This window comes from Haliotis cracherodii, unplaced genomic scaffold, assembly GCF_022045235.1.
Source record: "Haliotis cracherodii isolate W230 unplaced genomic scaffold, xgHalCrac1.p SCAF_8, whole genome shotgun sequence".
In the NCBI taxonomy this organism is placed as follows: Eukaryota; Metazoa; Mollusca; class Gastropoda; order Lepetellida; family Haliotidae; genus Haliotis; species Haliotis cracherodii.
In genome coordinates this window covers 17,826,007-17,847,286 of record NW_027266341.1, presented here as the reverse complement: position 1 = coordinate 17,847,286, position 21,280 = coordinate 17,826,007, and the positions used below count along the sequence as shown (strand labels likewise).

Below are 21,280 nucleotides of genomic sequence, written 5' to 3'. Positions count from 1 at the left end.
AACCATGTTGCCACAACATTCTACGTGAATGTATAACTGAAGTCTCACACTGTTAGCCAATCGCCAATGAGGTTGAATAAAAGGTGTGAATGGTATGTGGAATGAATATGTATTATGAAATAAAATCAAAATATATTTTCTACATGAAAGTTTGAAATTAATGTAGCTTTTCAACATTATACTTAAAACAATTAGCTGTTTGATTGGCGATCGTGATAATTGTGTTTTGGTGAAAAATAATTTTTAACAGTGTGTCATTTGTCATTGTGTGTCCATGTGTAATAGTTTTTGTATTACCCACGTGTAGACTGGTATTTCCGCCTGTCAAAATGAGTTTGTCTGGTTTTGGGATTTCGAGTGATTTGGTTCCTATGTTGCAATTCTATTTTGGACTTGTCATCTTTGGAACTGGTCTTGCTTGAAATCGGTTTTGACTCCTGAAAATAAATGGTAACAAGTCCTTTCTCACTAGGGACTGACAAAAATTTACCCCCTTAACTGGAAACTCCTGGCACCAATTCCTTTTACTTCTTTTCAATACAGAATAATGGATACAGACAGGAATATTCAAACTTAAGTCAGCTCCGGCTGATCTCGATCTTTCATTCTGATTCTGAACCACTACCTCTATGACCAGGATCTATTCGTTTTAACATATCTTAAACATAAAACTTCAATGCTAACTTTAATGGGGTTGCAAAATAGTGGTAAAAATAATATGGATCACTGAAAATCAGCGATGACACCAGGTGTTCACAAAGTTGTAACAGTGTTAGAAATTGGTACTAGTCCTGTAGTCTCTGCCAAACTGCCTAATATTTAAGGTATCATGAGGACTAGTAGGAATTTGCCACTTTTAAGGCTTTTGCTATATGTTATCATTATTAGGACTGTTGGAACAATTGTTGTGCCGCTGTTGTAAGCATGACCTGCTCTACTGACCAACTCACCTCTAAAGCTTTCTTAATTTTTTGTTTAGACTTCTTTGTAAAAAATAGAGGTCTAATTGACGTCTTTTTTATGCTATCAAAATGCAACATCAACTTGGTCATGGAACGTTTCAATTTGGGGAATGATAAATATTGGTTTGGATTTATGTTCTTGTCAATTTAACATTATAGTCTGGAGGTAAGTTGGTTTATCACAAACATATATCCTGCAGCATTGTTCGAAGTTTAGATGGGCACTGAGGCCCTTGTGGTGTGCCCCCAAGGTATCTAAATCAAGAAACCCCCTAAAACTATTAGCATTAGGGTCAATTTAGGGCTGCAACGAATACACTATGAGGCAAATACGATTCATATCACAATTATAGGGTAACGAATACGAATATTAATTCACAATTACAATAAAAAGTCAGCAGTTTATGTAGTATTTATTATATTCAGTGAAACAATAACATAATTTATTTGACATGGTTTGGTAATTATTAATAAATTATACATTTATATACTGCACTTATCCAGGTACTAGTATCTGCTCAAATGCGACTATGACCAGTGTTGTCACTGAAAGAAATCTATGCATATAATATGTTGTTATGGATATTTTTAGGTACATGGTATGTAAATATACATGATAGCATATTCATAAATATTTGATTCTAGTGGCTATGAATAACGAATTCAATTCAATGAATGGTTACAGTTTAATTCACCAAATACGCGAGTGAATCGTAACAGCCCTGGTATTGACAAAGACCCCATGACTTTCATTATTAACTTCCACACAGCAAGGTGTTTCTCTTGTCCACAATGGTGTAACGTATTTACTTGTCAGTGTTTTAGATTTAATTGTGTGGTGTCATGACACAGATTTGTGAAGGAGCCGTGACATTCTATAATAGCCTTATTAGCATTGGAACACAATCGTTGAAGAGCCTGGCGCCTGACACTTCGGCTTCATCAAAGACATGTAATGGCTGTTGCTGTGGGCCAGACACATGACAATTTGTTCTCTTGATAGATCACATTCTTCAGCGAATTTGATGTAGGACTTCAGTCTGCATTTTGCCTCAAATAATCTTCAGGTAACACCATGTTCAAAATTCAGTGTTTGAAATTTAAGGGGGTTCTGGGGCCCTTGAGGGCTTCTCATGCGGTATTTGAATCAAGGGACCCCTAAACCTTCAACCTTTTCTATCAGGTGTATGGCAAGGACCCTTTGGAACACTGAAAATCATTTTTAGAATCATGTGCACCTAGTTCCGCTTTTGTGCTTTCACTCTCCATGTTAATATTACTGACAGATTATCTAACTGGAGCTGACAAAAATATAACTAGGCTAGGACATAGAATACAGTGATTAGAATTCACGATGACCCTCTTTGTCATAGTCCTAATGTTTACACATGTTTACATGATACATTTAAGGGGACCTTGGATTCAGACTCTATTGCCAAAATTATTACTGACCCCATGTCCCCGATACTTTCTGACACTGAGAAATATTAAATATTACAAAAGTAAAAATAGTTTGACAAAATAGAACTCCTTCCTCAATTTTTTTATGTTATTTTCAAAATTCCAATTTACTTCAATCCTACAAATGTCTGGGATTCAGCCAGGGAAATAAAACATAATGAAGGCCACGCTTTACTTGCCGAAGGCCATTGATATTTGCTTTCATGCTAATACAAGCCTCGTAGAATAAAGATAGTTTTCAAAGTTTTCAGCTTCATCATAATATAAATTGTAGTGAAACTTAATGCATCTTTCGAGGATCTACGTTTAATTCTTCAAACCAAGCTTTATAGAGGCCATCCGTCTCGGAACCATTGGCGCAAGAACCAAACCAACTGATTTTAATTTTGTCTGCACATAAAGTTATTTTCTGAGACAGTCTTCACACGATGAAGTCCTATTTGATGAAGGCTTGTAAGGAGGGAGAAGATACATAGCCATTAATACCGAAGTGAGGACACCAATGGACAATACACCTCGCACACCGACGTTCCCCCTAACAGGACCATCACAGGGATAATGACTGGACGGAGATAAAATGAAACTATTATGAACCATTGTCAGCGAATAAAAGATAATGAAGACTCCAAAGCACCTCCCATTATCGGGCATTCATGGTGGCGCGTATCGTCAGGACAAACATTTACACTGAGGTCACCTCTAGCTCAATAAGACGTTCAAAGTGTGGCATCGTACCCGACTCACTACTTGGTATCGGCCCGCACTAATAAACACGCTTTCTTGAATGGCAACACTTCCATTTCTATCTGATCAATACGATGAGTCATTAATAGAGGCGACTTATCAAGACTCTGAAAGTGTCCACGACGTTCGCTTTAGCAACGTCAATCGTCGGTCAATTCCCAATAATTTGATCACTCCGGTTCCATTTCCTATTTGAAGTTTGTCTACATGGAAGTAGAAGATCCTCCAAGACAAAGTTGCTGTGGTTACATTCACCGCAGATTCAATTTGAGCAACTGATTCGGTTTCCATGACAACTGAAAGGATGGTGAAACAAACGGGACAGAAAGGGGCACTGCAAAAAATGGGGGAGGATAATAGAGTTATTCCTAGTTGTCTGTTTCAATCTGTGGCATAGATGACTTTGTCAAACTACCTTTTTTTATTTCATTTTCTTTGTCACCAGTGGCAAGAAATGTAATAAGAATGAAATTGAGTTCATAGCAGCAAAGACCGGCGATGATTGGGGATTTAAAAAGCTAAGCAAAAAATGTGCTGCTGGCAAATGCGATGTCACTATGAGAAAACTATTCAACTCCATCAAAAACACGTTCAAACAGTTTCCGGGGCTTTAAATAGGAACATTCTCCATCACAATCCATCTCCATTATTGTACGTTTCAATGTAAAAACACTTGCATAAACTTCTAAAGACCTGCATAAGGTTTAAGTACTTAAGTCCAAAAGACAGGTGCCAAAGGGATTGTTACCATGCGTTACAGTGGGACAACTTCACTGGGATATTTGAGAGAGAGTGAGAGAGCATGGTTTTTCGCCGCTTTTAGCAATATTCCAGCAATATCATGGCAGGGGACGACAGAAATGGGCTTCACACATTGTACCCATGTCGGGAATCGAACCCGGGTCTTCGGCATGATAAGCAAACGCTTTAACCACTAGGCTACCCGACCGCCCCACTGTGATATTTGATTATGGAAGCAATGGTGACTTATTATGGAGATGCAAACTGTTATAAGTACATGTATGTTGATTGCTTTACATCTGAGACTATAAGTATAACGTTTTGATAAATGTACCTGGGCATCTAAAATCCACTTGATTTAAAATCCACTTATGATTTAAAATCCACTTATGATTTAAAATTCACTTATGATTTAAAATTCACTTGATTTAAAATTCACTTGATTTAAAATCCACTTATGATTTAAAATTCACTTATGATGTAAAATCCACTTATGATTTAAAATTCACTTATGATTTAAAATCCACTTATGATTAAATCCACTTAAGATTTAAAATCCACTTATGATGGCCCTCATGTCCAAGAGTGCAAACTTTTTTTGTGAGACTCGCTGAGTCTAGTTTAAGTAGTGTTTGTTTGATTGTTGTTTTATGCCGCACTGAACAATATTCCAGCTATAAACAATCTAGTCTGGACCATACAATCCAGTGATTGATATTGTGAGTACTGATTAACGCCGTCGAGGTACAATGACACGTAACTAACTAAGTCACCGAATATAACCACCAGCACACACCAGCATAAGATGCTTGGGACCAATTCTAACCGGAATCCCCACAGTAGAGTTTAAATTATACTTCATATTCATAACTTGCCAGGCCATAGATGCCATCCTCCATGTTTTATTTCCTTGTTAATGATTAATAAACTCAATCAATATAATACAAGAAGCATTATTTAAAAAAAAATAAAAATTTCATAAATCTTTCTCAGAGTCAGTCATTATATTTCTATCTGAAATATAAAAAAACAACAGGGTATTTCACAATCCATGTTTCAAAACACCTCAATTATTCATGAAACTTCACTAAGGACTTGTGATACAGCACACAAACCACACCTAATATCCCCATGATGACTAATACGTCCAACAGGAAAGTCATCTCTCCAGAGAAGCAGGTGCTATCATTACTTAATGCAGCATGATTAATAATTTAACTCAAATAACATAATGTTCATGAAAACTGTTATGTAACAGGGCCCTGATGGCATCACACTCCGTCTATGAACCTGTGCAGCGTTCACATTGCACCAACTCCACTGTGATCAATGGAGGTGGAGGGGAGACAACTCTTGACTCCTCACAATGATTGCAACAGAATTGATTTTATGAAGAATTCTCCCAATACAGGTAAAAGGTGACTTATGACATCACTGAGTTAGTCATTGTGCAACATTCTGTGACAAACATTGGTGACAGATTCTGAGTCAAATGTGCAAGATTGGAGTTAGTATTTGATTTGACTTTCTTTAATCTTGTATCGTATTTTGACAGCAAAATTATCTCCCCACTCAACATCTCATATTGTTATGATACACCTACATCAGGATTTAAATAGAATTAACATTAAAGAAAGTAATGTATGTGAACATTGTGGTGGTATAGATACTGTTAGACATTACATGTTTTACTGTTCAAATGTATTACCCCTTTTGGATAGAATTCTTCAAGTGGGCGAAGGTTTATGTACATAATCAGATTTATGATAATTACAGAGATATTGTATTGTATGGTATATTAGGAGACACAGAGGAGTGTACTTTGATGAATTATTTACTACTGCTAGCAAAGTATATTGTGTACCGATGTAAAGTAACTGAAACCGACTTCCTTTTTAGAATATTTAAAATGGAACTAGAAATACAATACAAAGTACTACAGTATAACAATGTTAATCTTGCAGAAAAAATTAAATGTGTACTGAATAATTATATGAGTATTATTGCTTTAAGCAACTCAAACCCAAATATAAACCCTGGTATGCCAGTCCATGTGGCAATGTACAGGGCCATGTAAAATCGTGGACAATTAACATGAATAAATGATGTCAAAAAAATAATAATAATAAAAAAACCACAATAAAAACAAAAAAACAAATGATACACCTACATCTCGTATGATACATATAGTGATACTTGAGTCACAACCTGATACCTGTCATCATACTTAATTTGTGTTGTTTTTCCATGAAATTCTCCCTGTGGTCCCTAAGAGGAGGATGTTGCTATCAACCAGGTTGTGTTTTGGCTCACATTAAAAGTAGTAGGTGTTTTCACATTGCACTTATGCAATGATGGATCCTTTGTGATCTATTCTAATGAATATATTTCAGCATATCATGATTTTCTGTATTAAATGCTCATATGGCACATGACTTTACATGGTTTGTCTTCCAATACTAAATAGAACTCAACCAGAAGCATTTACATAAAAGCCTGGACATGTTATCTTGCACCTTTAAACATTCCTGTAACATGGGGTAAACATTTCTCTAGCATGGGGTAAACATTCCTGTAACATGGGGTAAACATTCCTATAGTATAACATTCCTATAATGGGGAAAACATTCCTGTAACATGGGGTAAACATTCCTCTAACATGTGGTAAACATTCCTGTAACATGGGGTAAACATTCCTGTAACATGGGGTAAACATTCCTGTAACATGTGGTAAACATTCCTGTAACATGGGGTAAACATTCCTCTAACATGTGGTAAACATTCCTGTAACATGTGGTAAACATTCCTGTAACATGGGGTAAACATTCCTCTAACATGTGGTAAACATTCCTCTAACATGGGGTAAACATTCCTGTAACATGGGGTAAACATTCCTGTAACATGTGGTAAACATTCCTCTAACATGGGGTAAACATTCCTCTAACATGGGGTAAACATTCCTATAATGGGGTAAACATTCCTGTCACATCTGGTTAATATTCCTGTAACATGGGGTAAACATTCCTATAACATGGGGTATACATTCCTGTAACATGGGGTAAACATTCCTTTAACATGGGGTAAACATTCCTGTAACATGGGGTAAACATTCCTGTAACATGGGGTAAACATTCCTATAACATAGGGTAAACATTCCTGTAACATGGGGTAAACATTCCTGTAACATGGGGTAAACATGTTTTTACATCACAAGCTACATCTATCAAATTCATACAGCTTTAGGTGATGTGAGTTGACATGGGGTTTAACTTCAGGCATATGCAAATGACACTTGTGTCTGCTTGCACTAGTCTGGACTTATGCTGGATACATAGTGCTAGCACACTGAGATAACATGCTGCAGTTTAAAATGAACACCGAGCCGACCATTCCTTGTCTTATCCCATTAATGCCGAGAGTTGGACAGGGTGCCAATAAGTATTTGTCTTTTAATGTCTTGGCATAATGCGCTCAGGGGATCAAATCAGCGAGAGTCCTCTCTCCGGGCAGACATCCTATCAACTACACTATGCAGACATACAAGTTTAGACACAGAAAGAAGTTGCCTCTCTATCTGAACTGCCAATATGTCCCAAGTTTAAAACGTGCTGTAAAGATGGCCAAATTTTAATAACAATATAAATAAAAACTATATTCCATGAACATCAAACTGTGAATGTTGAGAGCAAGAATAAGGTGACCAAAGGAAAGCACTGATGTATACATGGTGAGAGCTTACCTTCTGACGGGGAGGTTGGTGAGGTTGGTGAGGTTGGTGTCTCCGCCATGGTTGCAGGATGTCGTTGTCTCCTACACGGCCATCAGATGTCTCAACACGTCCGCAGTAGGCGATCTTCAGCCTGTACAAACAGAACACAAAACATATGTCACCCTCTACTACATGCACTCAAATTTAGTCTTTGTTGACATTAACATGCGTCACTTACCATGCTTACAACATGCAAAATTATTTACTATGTTTTGCATCAAGAATGATCAATTTTATGAACAAACATGATAGTGGTCACAGAAACACACACACAAAGTTTGCCTTTTACCCAAACTTCAGAACATAAAATCCCCCCACTGCCTCTGAAGAAGTGATGAGCTTTTGTTAAAACCACCAACCAAAGGGAGATAACTTCGATTAAAAGTCAATAAATCCTTCATGATGACCACCGAAGTGCCCCGACCGTAAACCTGACAAGGATGAGCGTATGTAGTCTCGTCCCCGGCAGATTACTTGTCTGAAGAACAGAGAAAATATCCCTTTGTTCTTTGATGTCTCCAGATGCAGCTAATCAGCAATGAGATAATTGTTTTACATGAATAAATACTGTTTCTTTGTTCTTGTGTACAAACGACATATGAAATGATGAACATCCCTTGGGAGTAAAGGGCAGTCCCTGCAGCATTATATCCTGAGGATAAAAGGACCATTTCTTCTGCCCATATGGAAGACATAGAAAACAGTCCAATACCACATAGAGATGTGTAGGGTAATGTCAGAGTATAAGGAATGGTTCATTGCCAGATGAGAACTTTAGTAGGGCTGGGAAGGGTCAAAATTTACTACCCAGGTACACGGCCCCCTATAACCCTCCCCTCCCCAGGTACCCGCTGTAGGTCTCAGGAGATTTCTCAAAATGTCCGATTTGGAACTTTTTTAGCATAGCCCTGGCAAAATGTATTTAGATACATGTATTAAACAATCTGGTCATGCATACACTGAAGTTGACTTAAGTTATATCTTTATTCAACCACGTGAAAACCACATTGATGACTTGTAGTGTAAACCATAGAGTTCTAAGTTTAGTCATTACACAACATATCACGTGACCAACCACGGGTCCGGGTAGTCCTAGGGTTGTCCAGATTTTAGGGGGGCAATCGCATCCCACCCAGCTTTAGCACTATTAACACAGCAATATTCAGACTACAGCACAACATTTTATATATAGGTTTGGACCAGTGATTGATATCATTGATGTCATCTCATGCTATCAGAGAACGATGACATGCATACAACCAAATTACCAAGCCTGACCACTGATCCATTTAGTCCCCTCTGACAAATAATAGTTCCTGTTCCTACCTAGGTCCTAATGGTAGAGTGAGTGAGTGACCGAGTGAGTTGGGTTTAATGCTGCTTTTAACATTATTCCAGTTATATCGCGGCGTGTCAGCTTAATGTGGGAGGAAAGCCCGAAGTGATGCAGGTCTAAAACGTTTACCACTTCGGTGAAACCCACGAGCATGGGTATGGTGCTGACAAACCTAGAAACATAATCGGGGTGAACTGGGATTCGAACCCACAATCATAGGTTTCTGGCGTTCCCAAGGGACGCAACTCTGCACAGCGAATCGCGGCCCTTAGACGACTGGGCCCCCCGTGCCCCCCTGTAGAGTAAGTAAATCATGAAATAAGCAAGCCAATAACTTGTCCGTTGACCACCCCTAATTATTATCATGTAGGCCCGTTATGATTTATACTCAAAATATAAGATAGCCCACGCAATAATTCACAAGAACAATGAAAAACTTAATGATGTATATTGGATTATGTAGCTGGGCAATGCAGATAAACGCAATGGCTTAACGATCGCATCCAAAAGCGCGAGAGATATGACAATCGGTATTGGGAGAAAATGTACAGGTCTTCAACATGAGAATTGTGATAATATGTGGGAAATACCAAACTGTGCATAAAATGGACTGTCCATTATTCTATTGAGGGAGTCATCATTTTTTAAAGCTTGTACACTTTATCATCATCCGTAAACATGGTAAAGAGGCTGGACATAATGTTGATATCTCATATAAGAAACACACAACTCATGGTTGTTGTTTATCGTACAATAAAACACAGCAAGGAGAATACCCCCCCCATGGTTTATTCTCCCTGGGGTGTTATATTGTACGATAAACAACGACCATGAGTCGTTTATTTCTCAAATAACTGGTTAATGTTTGATAAAAACTGGATAAAAATTGTGCCAACTGGTATTTGTTATCCTCGTATAATATCATAATATTCATTTGCAGTTATGTTTATGAAACAATCACTATTTATTCACAATCTGATGTATTTACAATGAAATAGTCATAATGAGACACTGAATCTACAGTTTGCTGTCGCCATATCACTGGCAATCTTGTTGCTATCAAACATGGACCATAACTCTGAATATAAAACATGATTTTTATTACCATATCTAATTCATCATCGACCTCAGAGCTCCAGATAACCTGCGTAACTGCTTAAAAATACGCATCAGAAATGCAGAAATATGCAGTAAAATAAAATCCAAGCGTATCAAATACGCAACGAACATTACAATAAAACTTGTGCGTATCATCAAAATATTGTGAAGTAACCCTGCATATTCAATTAGCAAATCAGCAACTTATTTTGAAATTAGAGATGGGCATTCCGCCAACCTTGCCAAACTCCACGATGACAGTTACATCATGATCATTTGTCATCACACTTTCTTGTGGAAGTATCGTGGTATTTTTGAGTCCTATAAAGCTCTCGAACCCACACGACACCAGTTTGCAGGGACTAGATGAATAGTGTTTTTAAATATTTAACTTAAATACCCACATGTGTAAAAACTAGTGGGTAACAGAAATTTGAATACCCAGATAAAATTACTGATACCCAATGATCTTAAAATGCACGGGTAAAAATACCCACAACACCAAAAGCCTTTCTGGAGCTCTGTCAACCTCCTGGTCATAAAAAATCTAAATACTAAAATAAATACTGAGCAAAATAAACCAATCACATGATTTGAAAGTCCACATTGACACATGATCAGTGTTTGCTCTGGGTAAGAATAACTCTAATTTTGTTTGTCCTGGTTACATATCTGACCAATGAAACGAATGCGAGGCAGCTTTCATTCATTAAATGCTGTATACATCATAGTAAGACGTCCAAATAAGGCTCACATTTCATAGAATCAAAGAGACATGCGTTGACAATTTGCGTGTAAGCTTAATGTGGGAGGACAGCTTGAAGTGATGCAGGTCTCAGATGTTGACCACTTCTATGAAATGGTATGGTGCTGAAAAACTTAGAAACATAATCAGGGCGAACCAAGATTCGAACCCACAATCATAGGTTTCTGGCGTGCCCAAGGGACGCAACTCTGCACAGCAAAATGCGCCGCCTAAGACGACTAGGCCACCCATGCCCCAACACCAAAGACGGAGAATCCTACAACACCAAAGACGGAGAATCCTACAACACCAAAGACACAGAATCCTGCAACACCAAAGACGGAGAATCCTACAACACCAAAGACAGAGAATCCTTCAACACCAAAAAGACGGAGATTCCTACAACACCAAAGACAGAGAATCCTTCAACACCAAAAAGACGGAGAATCCTACAACACCAAAGACAGAGAATCCTTCAACACCAAAAAGACGGAGATTCCTACAACACCAAAGACAGAGAATCCTTCAACACCAAAAAGATGGAGAACCCTACAACACTAAAGACAGAGAATCCTTCAACACCAAAAAGATGGAGAACCCTACAACACCAAAGACAGAGAATCCTTCAACACCAAAAAGACGGAGATTCCTACAACACCAAAGACAGAGAATCCTTCAACACCAAAAAGATGGAGAACCCTACAACACCAAAGACAGAGAATCCTTCAACACCAAAAAGATGGAGAACCCTACAACACAAAAGACACAAAATCTTACACTAAACAGAGAACTCTACACTAAGGATTAGGGATGACTTTTAGGGCTATTTTCACATTGAGATAGTATTGCGATAATAATGATACAGTGTAGTACCCCACACTATTGCAATACTACTGTGATAGTATTAAATAAACCTTAAGCCTTGATAATTATATTAATCAATGTCATAGAAATGAATAGAAAAGTTTCACTGACAATATCAAAGTAGACCATGTTTCTCCTTGTAACTAAAATCAAAGTGAAAGGTAACTCATATCTGAAGTTGTCATAATCCTTGCTAAGCAAAACAAGGCAGGTTTGAAATTTAACTGTAAAAACTGAGTTTTCTGACGCATAATTTATAAATGTTTTATTTATAACTCATTGCCGATATTAAAAATATTGATTTTCAGCAGATCTTAGTGTTACTAATTACTATTTCATACTGAGCTTACTAGATTGTACTACAGTGACTAAAATTCTGTTCAATCGTAGAGCAAACAACTGCAACACATAGATTGAAATATGGCTACACTCCTTCCAAAGACACAGAATCCACAAAAGGATTGAGATAGCTCCAGTACAACTGAATGATTAATTGTGTGGTGGGCGAGGTGTGCGTGACATTCCTCTGCACAAGCAGTAGAAACTAACAGCTATAGTCCACTCGTCTTAATAATAACACTTTTACCAAAACCCTTAGAAAACAGCAAATTTGTACTTGCCCTTACGATACCTTAACTATTGGGCAGTTTGGCAAGGACTACTGGACTAGTGCCAATTTCTAGTGCTGTGCACCGAGAGTACCATTGCACCAGATGTCCCTGGTGCCACACAGCCGGCAGTGCATGTAGAGAGATGCATATCACTCTGCTGTCTCACAAAAACATCTATTGTCCTGTCACAGCAGAGGCCCAGGAAACGTGCTTCACAGCAGAGAGGAAAAATATTATATGTATATGTAACATACCATGCTCATTACAAATATTTCAGAACAAAAAGCTGTTTACCAGTCAGCGTTTCAACGTAGGCATGGAAACGAAAGGGTGTTCTTGCACTGTCTGATCAATGTTAAAATCTGAAAATTTAGGTGACTCAAACTGAGGTGCAAATGACTTCATTATTGACTTTTTGCAACACAGAGTGTGAATAGATTACTGATTCAAATCTGCATCACACTATATATATATGCTTCAGGAGAGGTGAGGTGAGGTGAGGTGAGGTGAGGTCAGGTGAGGTTTAACATCGCATTCAAGATCATTGCACTTATCACTGCGACATGTAAGTGGTGTGTCTGTGTGGGGGGCCTGTACTAGTCCGGACTGAAGCCACTTTAACAGTGCAAGCCCACTGAGATACCATGCCGCAGTTTAACATGAATACCCCACTCAGTGTATACTGACTCTGAGCCGACCAGTCCCTGTGTTAGCCCCTTAAAGCTGAGCACCAGGCAGGGTAACAACAAGTACCATCTTTTAATGTCTTTTGGTTTGACGCAGCCAGGGATTCAAGCCCCGGGCTTTCCACTATAGGCGGACACTCTACCACTAGACCACTGTGGTGCTTGCATGTGTCATGACCTAACAACAAATTATGCAACATGATTCAGTTCCTAAGAGACTTGCCTACAAATATAAGTACTTATATTATCAGTCATGCAGCTTTCAATGTACTTATTAGGTTGGAATCATCAAGAGGGTACATATTTTGGGCTGGGTAAAAATCTCTACCTGTCTGCTTTCAAGAAAGTAAATATCTTGTTGTACAATCTAAAATATAAGTATTTGAAGTCAAGTGTCATAGAAAGTGAATCATGTTGCATAATCTTTTGCGAATTGTGATGCATTATTCAATGAAGTGAGGGAGCGAGTGAGTTGGTTTTAACGCTACCTTAAACAGTAATACAGTAATATCACAGATTGTCAGCTTGATATGTGAGGAAAGCCCAAAGTGATGCAGGTCTCAGACGTTTACCACTTTGGAGAAACCCAAGAAAATGGGTATGATGCTGAGAAACTAAGAAATATAATCGGGGCAAACTGGGATTCAAATCCACAGGCATTGGTTTATGGCGTGCCCAAGGAATGCAACTCTTTGCAGAGTTGAGGCACCTTAGATGACTGGGCCACCTGTGCCCACAGTTTTCAATGGAATTATGATTCATGTACAATATGGCAGGGTTGTTTCGAATCGGGAATCTTGAGGTGATTTGGTTGGTTAGTTTGTTGTTTAATGCCGCACTCAGCAATATTCCAGCTGTATGACGGCGGTCTGTAAATAATCGATTCTAGACCAGACAATCCAGTAATTAATATCATGAGCACCGATCTACGCAATTGGGATCAATGACATGCATCAATCAAGTCAGCCAACCTGACCACCTGATCACGTTGGTCAATATTCGAACATCATTTATAGGGAGCAGCACGAGTTATTACAGCTATGCTAGTACATGCTCATTGAAAGAAGAGAACTGACAGTTTCATGTTAAAGAAAACACAGAGAACTTGAAATTAATGGAGCAAGTAGCAAAAAAAAAAAAAAGTAACATGAAATATTTAATTTCTTACCAAAAATTTCAAACATAAAACAAAAATAAACTGGTGCATCAGTGATTTACTTCATTATGTTTATGGAACTTCTATGGCAAGCTTAGCTTGGGCTTCCAGGGAAATGAAAATGTTATCTTCAAAAGAATAGATGGTTCCTTGCACACACATAACCGCAGCTCTGATACACAGAGATTTATCTCAGATTCCAAACTAAGTGACCCTGGCAATTAAATTGGGACAATATCGTGATATTGTTCAAAATCTAATTATCTTAATGTTCTTATTTTCGTAAATTCTTAGGATTTGGAATTTTTAAAATTAAAATGGGGAATTATTTGCTGCAGACATGGGGCCGAATATCAGCCTCTGGGCAGGTCTAGATAAATCCCTGGAGACGTCAACATGGCTAAACAGGGGTAGACACCATGGCTTATATCCAGCAGATCTGCAGCTATATTATGGATAAAACAACTTGTCTCGAACTAATGGACTGGAGGCCATGTCTATCCCTGTTTAACCAAATATCTTCCTGATCACAACAGATCAACACCAAAGAAAGCTCCAATAAAATCTGTATCCAGACGGTTCAAAAATGAAATAGCACAAACCTCAAAAATGCTTGATCAAAAACACAAAACAATCCTCACAAAATCTTCTGCTCTGCTAGATCTATATCATATATAGTGACATGCTCCTCTGCACTTCCAACTCAGCACAATACACGTGAAACATAAAAATGTTCGAACAGAACCCGGTTATTGACAGTCTAGCCTCCTTAGTCTGGCTTTGGAGTCTTTCAATGAAGACCTTTGTCCAACGTCTTCGAAAGTCAGTGAACAGTGTAATTACCCTGACAGAAGGTACAAGAGCTAAGTCTATAAGAGGATCCAATAGACAAAGCCACTTACTCCTCTATGGTAGATACTTATCAATGATGCATAGATCTGACCTACATTGTGGGAGGTCTTTGTGAAGTTATCTGATGATGTAACGCTTGTACACACGGTGCTTTGTTCACAAGAGATACCTGTAGACACAACTCTGTCATTATACTCTGTCTAGGTATAGCCTGAAAGACAGAATGCTGGGTATGTACTACTTGGCAGGGACACTATGTTTGCAGGACTTCTAAGCACTCCATAACAAACTAGGTGTGTTATTTGTTTAGGTATAACTTTAAGATCACAAGCATTAGCCCTTAGGGTTCAAACAATAACAAAAACAACAAGGCTGATAATGATGATGTCCTTGAATAGGAAGTGAAGTGAAACCCCTTCCTAAGCCACAGAAATTAAGGCCTGACAAACTGGGGAATTTTATACTTTTTCATCATTTAATTGGTCTTCAGCAACCCATGCTTTTGCGACAATGTGCAATCCGGTGGTGGTCAGGCTCGCTGACTTGCTTGATGCATATCATTGTATAACAATTGCTTAGGCTGATGTTCATGATGTCATTCATTGAATTGCCTGGTTCAGACTTGATTATTTACTGAACATCATCATTCAGCTGGAATATTGCGGAGAGCGGTGTTCAACAACAAACAAACCAAATATCAGTTTATGGGACGTTACCCCTGTTATTACTGTGTTAATCAAGCATTTTAATACCTGGTACCCCAAGAATTCAGTACTTGCAAATGCATACACCTGACTACCTTTGTTCAAATACACAAGGACACATACTTTGAGTGTACTGGTAGTACTCAACTTGGTAACGTTTTAACTGACTTCAACTCACCTAACTGACGGCATTGCATTTTCATAAATGTAAACATGGTAAACAAAATAGGAGTGTGTGCTAAAGTTTCATTGGCTGAAAACATTGTGAATTGTTTTTCGAAGCCCAGACTTTTTCACTGTGCAGGAAGACTTGATTTTTCCTCGATCAAAAATTTGAAAAATGTGTCAATCTGCTTGGAAAAAGGGATGCCATGTTAATTAAACATAAGCCAATTCAATATTTATCAGAACAACTCTGATTTAATTGTTTTACCCACATTCTGCTAACCAGGCATGGAAGTATGTTATGTCATCGATTGTATTGCAGACCACCTCTGAGGTCTAGTGGTAGAGCACCCGCCCAGAGAGCAGATGGTCCAGGGTTTAATCCCCGACCTCCTCATACCAAAAGACGTTAAAAGATGGCACTTGTTGTTACCTTGCCTGATGCTTGGCATTAAGGGGTTAAAACAAGGACTGGTCCGCTTGGAGTCAGTTTACTGTGTCTGGGAGGGGTATTCACGTTAAACTGTGGCATGGCATTTCAGTGAGCTAGCACCACAAAAACAGCATAAGTCCGAACAAGTACAAGCAGCCACGCGTACACACACAAGCACATGCACATCGCTACTTCACCTCCTCTCACAATAGTATTGCTGTCGGTTCCAAACTCTAAATATGCAATTCAGAAAATACATAATGTCTATCTCATAAATGAGAAGGGAACAGTTAGCTCCACCCATGCTACAAGTACAACAGGTTGTCACTCCCTGACACCAGGTCAAGGATATATGGGATAGTCTCGCAGCCACAAACCAGTTTATCACGATCGGTGCATCCTTTTAACATGTACATAGGTTTGTTGTTTATCCTTTCATCAGATACACTGCTTCAGACAATTGTTTTCAAATATCTGGCTATGATGACAAATTGTACCCTGGAATAGCATCATGTATATGACGTTGCACAGTGGGTGCACAATGTAATAAATAAATACCATGTGCACATCAGCGTTGTGTTGCACATTACATGCATGTTTCATAAACACAGAGGAATAGTGAGTGAGTGAGTATGGTTTTACGCCGCTTTTAGCATTATACCAATAATATCGCGGCAGGGGACATCAGAAATGGGCTTCACGCGTTGTACCCATGTCGGGAATTGAACCCGGTTCTTCGGCATGACGAGCGAACACTTTAACCCCGAGGCTACCCTACCGCACCCACAGTTAAGGTTTAACTTTTGTTCAAATTGCAGTGCCATCTAGCAGTCTTTTCTGTAAATGTCCTTTAGCAATTGGGTGTTTATGTGTGTGCACTGACATTGTTTAGTTCACATTGTCCTTTGTTCTACATGGCGTCTTTTCTTTGCTACTGTATATTACTATTAGTAGCGGAACATTACACCGATGCATTGGTGGATCACAATTTTTTACTCCTCGATACATGTATCGATCACAGTCGCACACTAAGTATAAAAGTATCGATTCTTAACTTAAATGTATTCTCTCATGAATGTTAATCCAGACACTAATTTCTAGTGAAAATGAGTGGTCATGGTGGTGAAAACGTAAACATTTTCATCCATTGCGCCATACTTGACACTGCCAGCTGTAAATCGTTAGTGTGCCGGGTATTTGCCCATCTCGTCTATGAAAAAGATGGCTTACGCACCACAGATCAGAGCACATGCAAGTATCCTGATCTGTATCGGATCATGAAGAGGTATCGTGATACATATCGGATCACACAGTTGGTGTATCATTGCAGCACTAATATATATCATGTCAGGTATGTTCATTCATAATTATCATGATTATCTTACACTTGGAGTTTTATTATTGATATGCACATTAAGATTTATTCATAACATTTAATACATCTGATACTTTATTTGACAATTATTGTGCACTGTTGATCTATATTTCAATTGATGTATTCTTTTACCAAATGGCCGCCAATAGATCTGCATGAAGAACATAATAATACACAGCTGTAGTCCTTAAAGTGCAGTAACATGCTAATATTTTTTATTTGAGTAACCTGGCCGTCAAGACAATATTCGTATCACCATGATCACTACAAACAGTACATAATAAATACTTTCAATGCATCAAACAATCTTTGACAATATCTTTAATTCAATCATAAACGGGGGGCACGGGTGGCCCAGTCGTCTAAGGCGCCGCGATTCGCTGTGCAGAGTTTCGTCCCTTGGGCACGCCGGAAACCTATGATTGTGGGTTCGAATCCCGCTTCGCCCCAATTATGTTTCAAGGTTTGTCAGCACCATACCCGTGCTCGTGGGTTTCACCGAAGTGGTAAACGTCTTAGGCCTGCATCACTTCGGGCTTTCCTCCCACATTAAGCTGACACGCTGCCATATGACTGGAATACTGTTAAAAGCGGCGTTAAACCCAACTCACTCACTCACTCAATCATAAACACTACAAATGGTCTGTTTTCAAAGCCTGTATATGGGTTATTACATATTAAGGCAGCACAAAACTAGCATGCAGGGACAGTTTTCAAAATACCATATCATTATCAGAAGATCATAAATTTTTAAATATTTGCTAACCCATCATAGCGTCAATTTTGTAATATAAAGGCAATGCAGTGAATGCACCAAATAAGAAAGCTTTCATGAGCATTTTTTCTGTCCATGTTATGTAATTACGGTTCTGATGCAAGGTCAATATATCCCATTTTATATTCTTACCATCAGAAGTTGAAATAAGTAGAAGTTTCAAAGTCAATACTGTCTATCACCGTCACTGTCCTTTCAGCAATGTTATGGATTTACTTTTTATCAGTGCACTACTTCATCAATGAACTTTATTCAGTTGTATATGCTTATACATATTAACAATTGTTGTTAATGAAAGAGTGCTAAAATTTCAATGCAGCTTTCACACTATCTAAACATGTTGCATAAAACATTTCCCTCATAACATTTGGATGCCATTTTACACACTACACAAACATGAGACTATTATCTTGATATACTGACTTCTGGACATCATGAAAATAACGGACATGATCCTGCTCAAAATGTTTGATGGAACACATCTTTTGCCGAACTCAGTTTTGTCTCCAACTCCTAAAATGATGACAAAGAACGCAAGAAAAATGATAATATATTCCATACAACTGATTACATATGACATTTTATTATTGACGTGGCACTGACAATGCCCATGTTACGAACATGATTCTTGACGGAAAATCAATTTCTGAACTTCAAAAGGGATATATTGACCCAATACTTTTGTTCTTAAGCACTAATTTATCTTGGTTTTCTTTGATATATTATATTACGTAGTTAGGAAACATCTAGAAACTGTGGTTCAGCGGTGCTCGTCAATAGAAGACACCATGAGTCATGTCTGTTTAGTGATTTTAAATTTCTGAAACAGTGTACGAAATATTGTTTATTTTAGAGTAACATAAAATAAATAGAAATGAAATGCTGCAATGATACTGGATACAATGATTTTAGCACATTTTGTTCATAAAATAGGGTTTTGGCCATGTAACATTATTATTTGATGTTTAATTTCTTTAAAGTTGTGTATTATCTATTGAAGATATATACTTTATTAAATAATACAACTTTGCTGGCTGAGGGTTGTAACAAACCATTTCTATTGAGCCAAACCTCCACCCACGAGTGGAATGTCACCTCAGTGAAAAATGGCCTATATGATACCAAAGGCAGGCAAGCACAAAATAATTGTTCTGAACGGATTGGGATTATTTCTGTGAATAATATTTTCAAGGTATAACTTCTGGAGCATAAAGTGTATCAGAAGCAAGACATAAGACAAACAATTATAAATTCTATCTGTCTATCAACATAGAAAAATCAATTTGAATATATGATTAACACGTTCATATATTGTCAGGCGTTATAAGGTCCCATTGTTAGCAAAACCTATTGACACATTCTGTGTCATATGCATCTACATTCCAATAATCACATCCAGCATTCAGGTGAAAATAATCAATACCACAGAATGGAATATCATGCTCGCATGCAATGGATGCTGTTCATTTGTAGGTCATCCCAATAAACAACCATTGACAAGCTAATCGCATTTACAGAATACGATAAAGCTGGAGGTCTTATGTACGGGAACATAAACAATAGCCTTTGATCACATATAGAGTTAGTAGACCATTGAAACAGAAACTATGGCGAAAAACGTTGCAAATTAATTTAACCGGCAGCAGCATCATTATCATAATTCTTTGAAACGTCATTCTTTCAAGAGTCCCATTGGTAAGCTTGGCACCACATTTTACCAAAATTGTTGGTCATTTTTTTAAAAACACACAGTATAAACTTGAATTATTGCATTGTGGATTAGTGGACAGTGTTCATTTGGAATGATAGCCAGTATTTCTTTGGAAAAGAACTGTCAAAACATCGGTATGAGCCTATCCCACTTCAACTGTCAAAAATTCTAACTGATTTTTGCGACGATATTTCACTTAGTATGCGGTTACCAGTCGGCGTGACCAGTTTGATTGATTCAAAAGTGATAAATGTCATATATTCTTAACTACAATATGCTCAAATTGTCAAAATATTCACACACACCTGATAAATTATGTACTCACCTTCTCGGATTTAACCAGCGCTGTGCTTCCGGTTGAAAGGGCACCTGCGCAGCGAATATTTTCATATTGTACACACCTAATAACTAGCTAGACCGTTAACGTATTGTGGTGGTGCTCTACCGGTAAGCTTTAAAAATCGTTTCATCGTGTTCACGAGCTCCGTCTTTCTATGTGTATGTATGTTAAAACACATGCAAGGTAAGGTCATGAAACAATGAACATTCATTTAGCTGTTAAAAACATTTGTAAAACCTGTGTTATAATAATAGACTGCTTTGTCAAATTATCAAATGGGCAGAACATTATAAAACTTAACATTTAGATTTTAATGAGTGAGTGATGTTTTGCAGTCAGCAATACTGCATCTATACGACAACAGTTTGAAAAATCTAATCTCGGCCAGTCTGGCAAGTTGACGACTTGAGCAATGGTCCACGGAACCGAGGCACGAAGACACACTGCCTGGTAGGTGAGTGAGTGAGTGAGTGAGTATGGTTTTACGCCGCTTTTAGCAATATTCCAGCAATATCACGGCGGGGGACACCAGAAATGGGCTTCACACATTGTACCCATGTCGGGAATCGAACCCGGGTCTTCGGCGTGACGAGCGAACGCTTTAACCACTAGGCTACCCGACCGCCCCTGCCTGGTAGGTAACACAAAGGAAACACCCGCACATCAAAGTGACAAAGACCTACCATTACAGCAGTGCTCTTCAACTTAGGAGCGTCTAGTCTCGTCTGGCAAACTCACGAGAAGCGTCTAGC

General features: G+C 38.2%; 1 protein-coding gene across 1 annotated transcript in view; it reads right to left on the bottom strand.

Annotated features, from left to right (window-relative positions):
- The window catches only part of LOC139450626 (protein Fe65 homolog), a 121,078-nt gene extending 100,518 nt beyond the window's left edge, over positions 1–20,560 (bottom strand). Inside the window, exons 1-2 of the mRNA XM_071232412.1 lie at positions 20,514–20,560; positions 7,648–7,768 (exon numbers count right to left, since the gene is read on the bottom strand). Of these exons, the coding sequence (XP_071088513.1) occupies positions 7,648–7,696 (49 nt within the window). The 5' untranslated portion in view covers positions 7,697–7,768; positions 20,514–20,560. The remainder of the gene's footprint in view (positions 1–7,647; positions 7,769–20,513) is intronic.
- Positions 20,561–21,280: the final 720 nt, after the last annotated feature.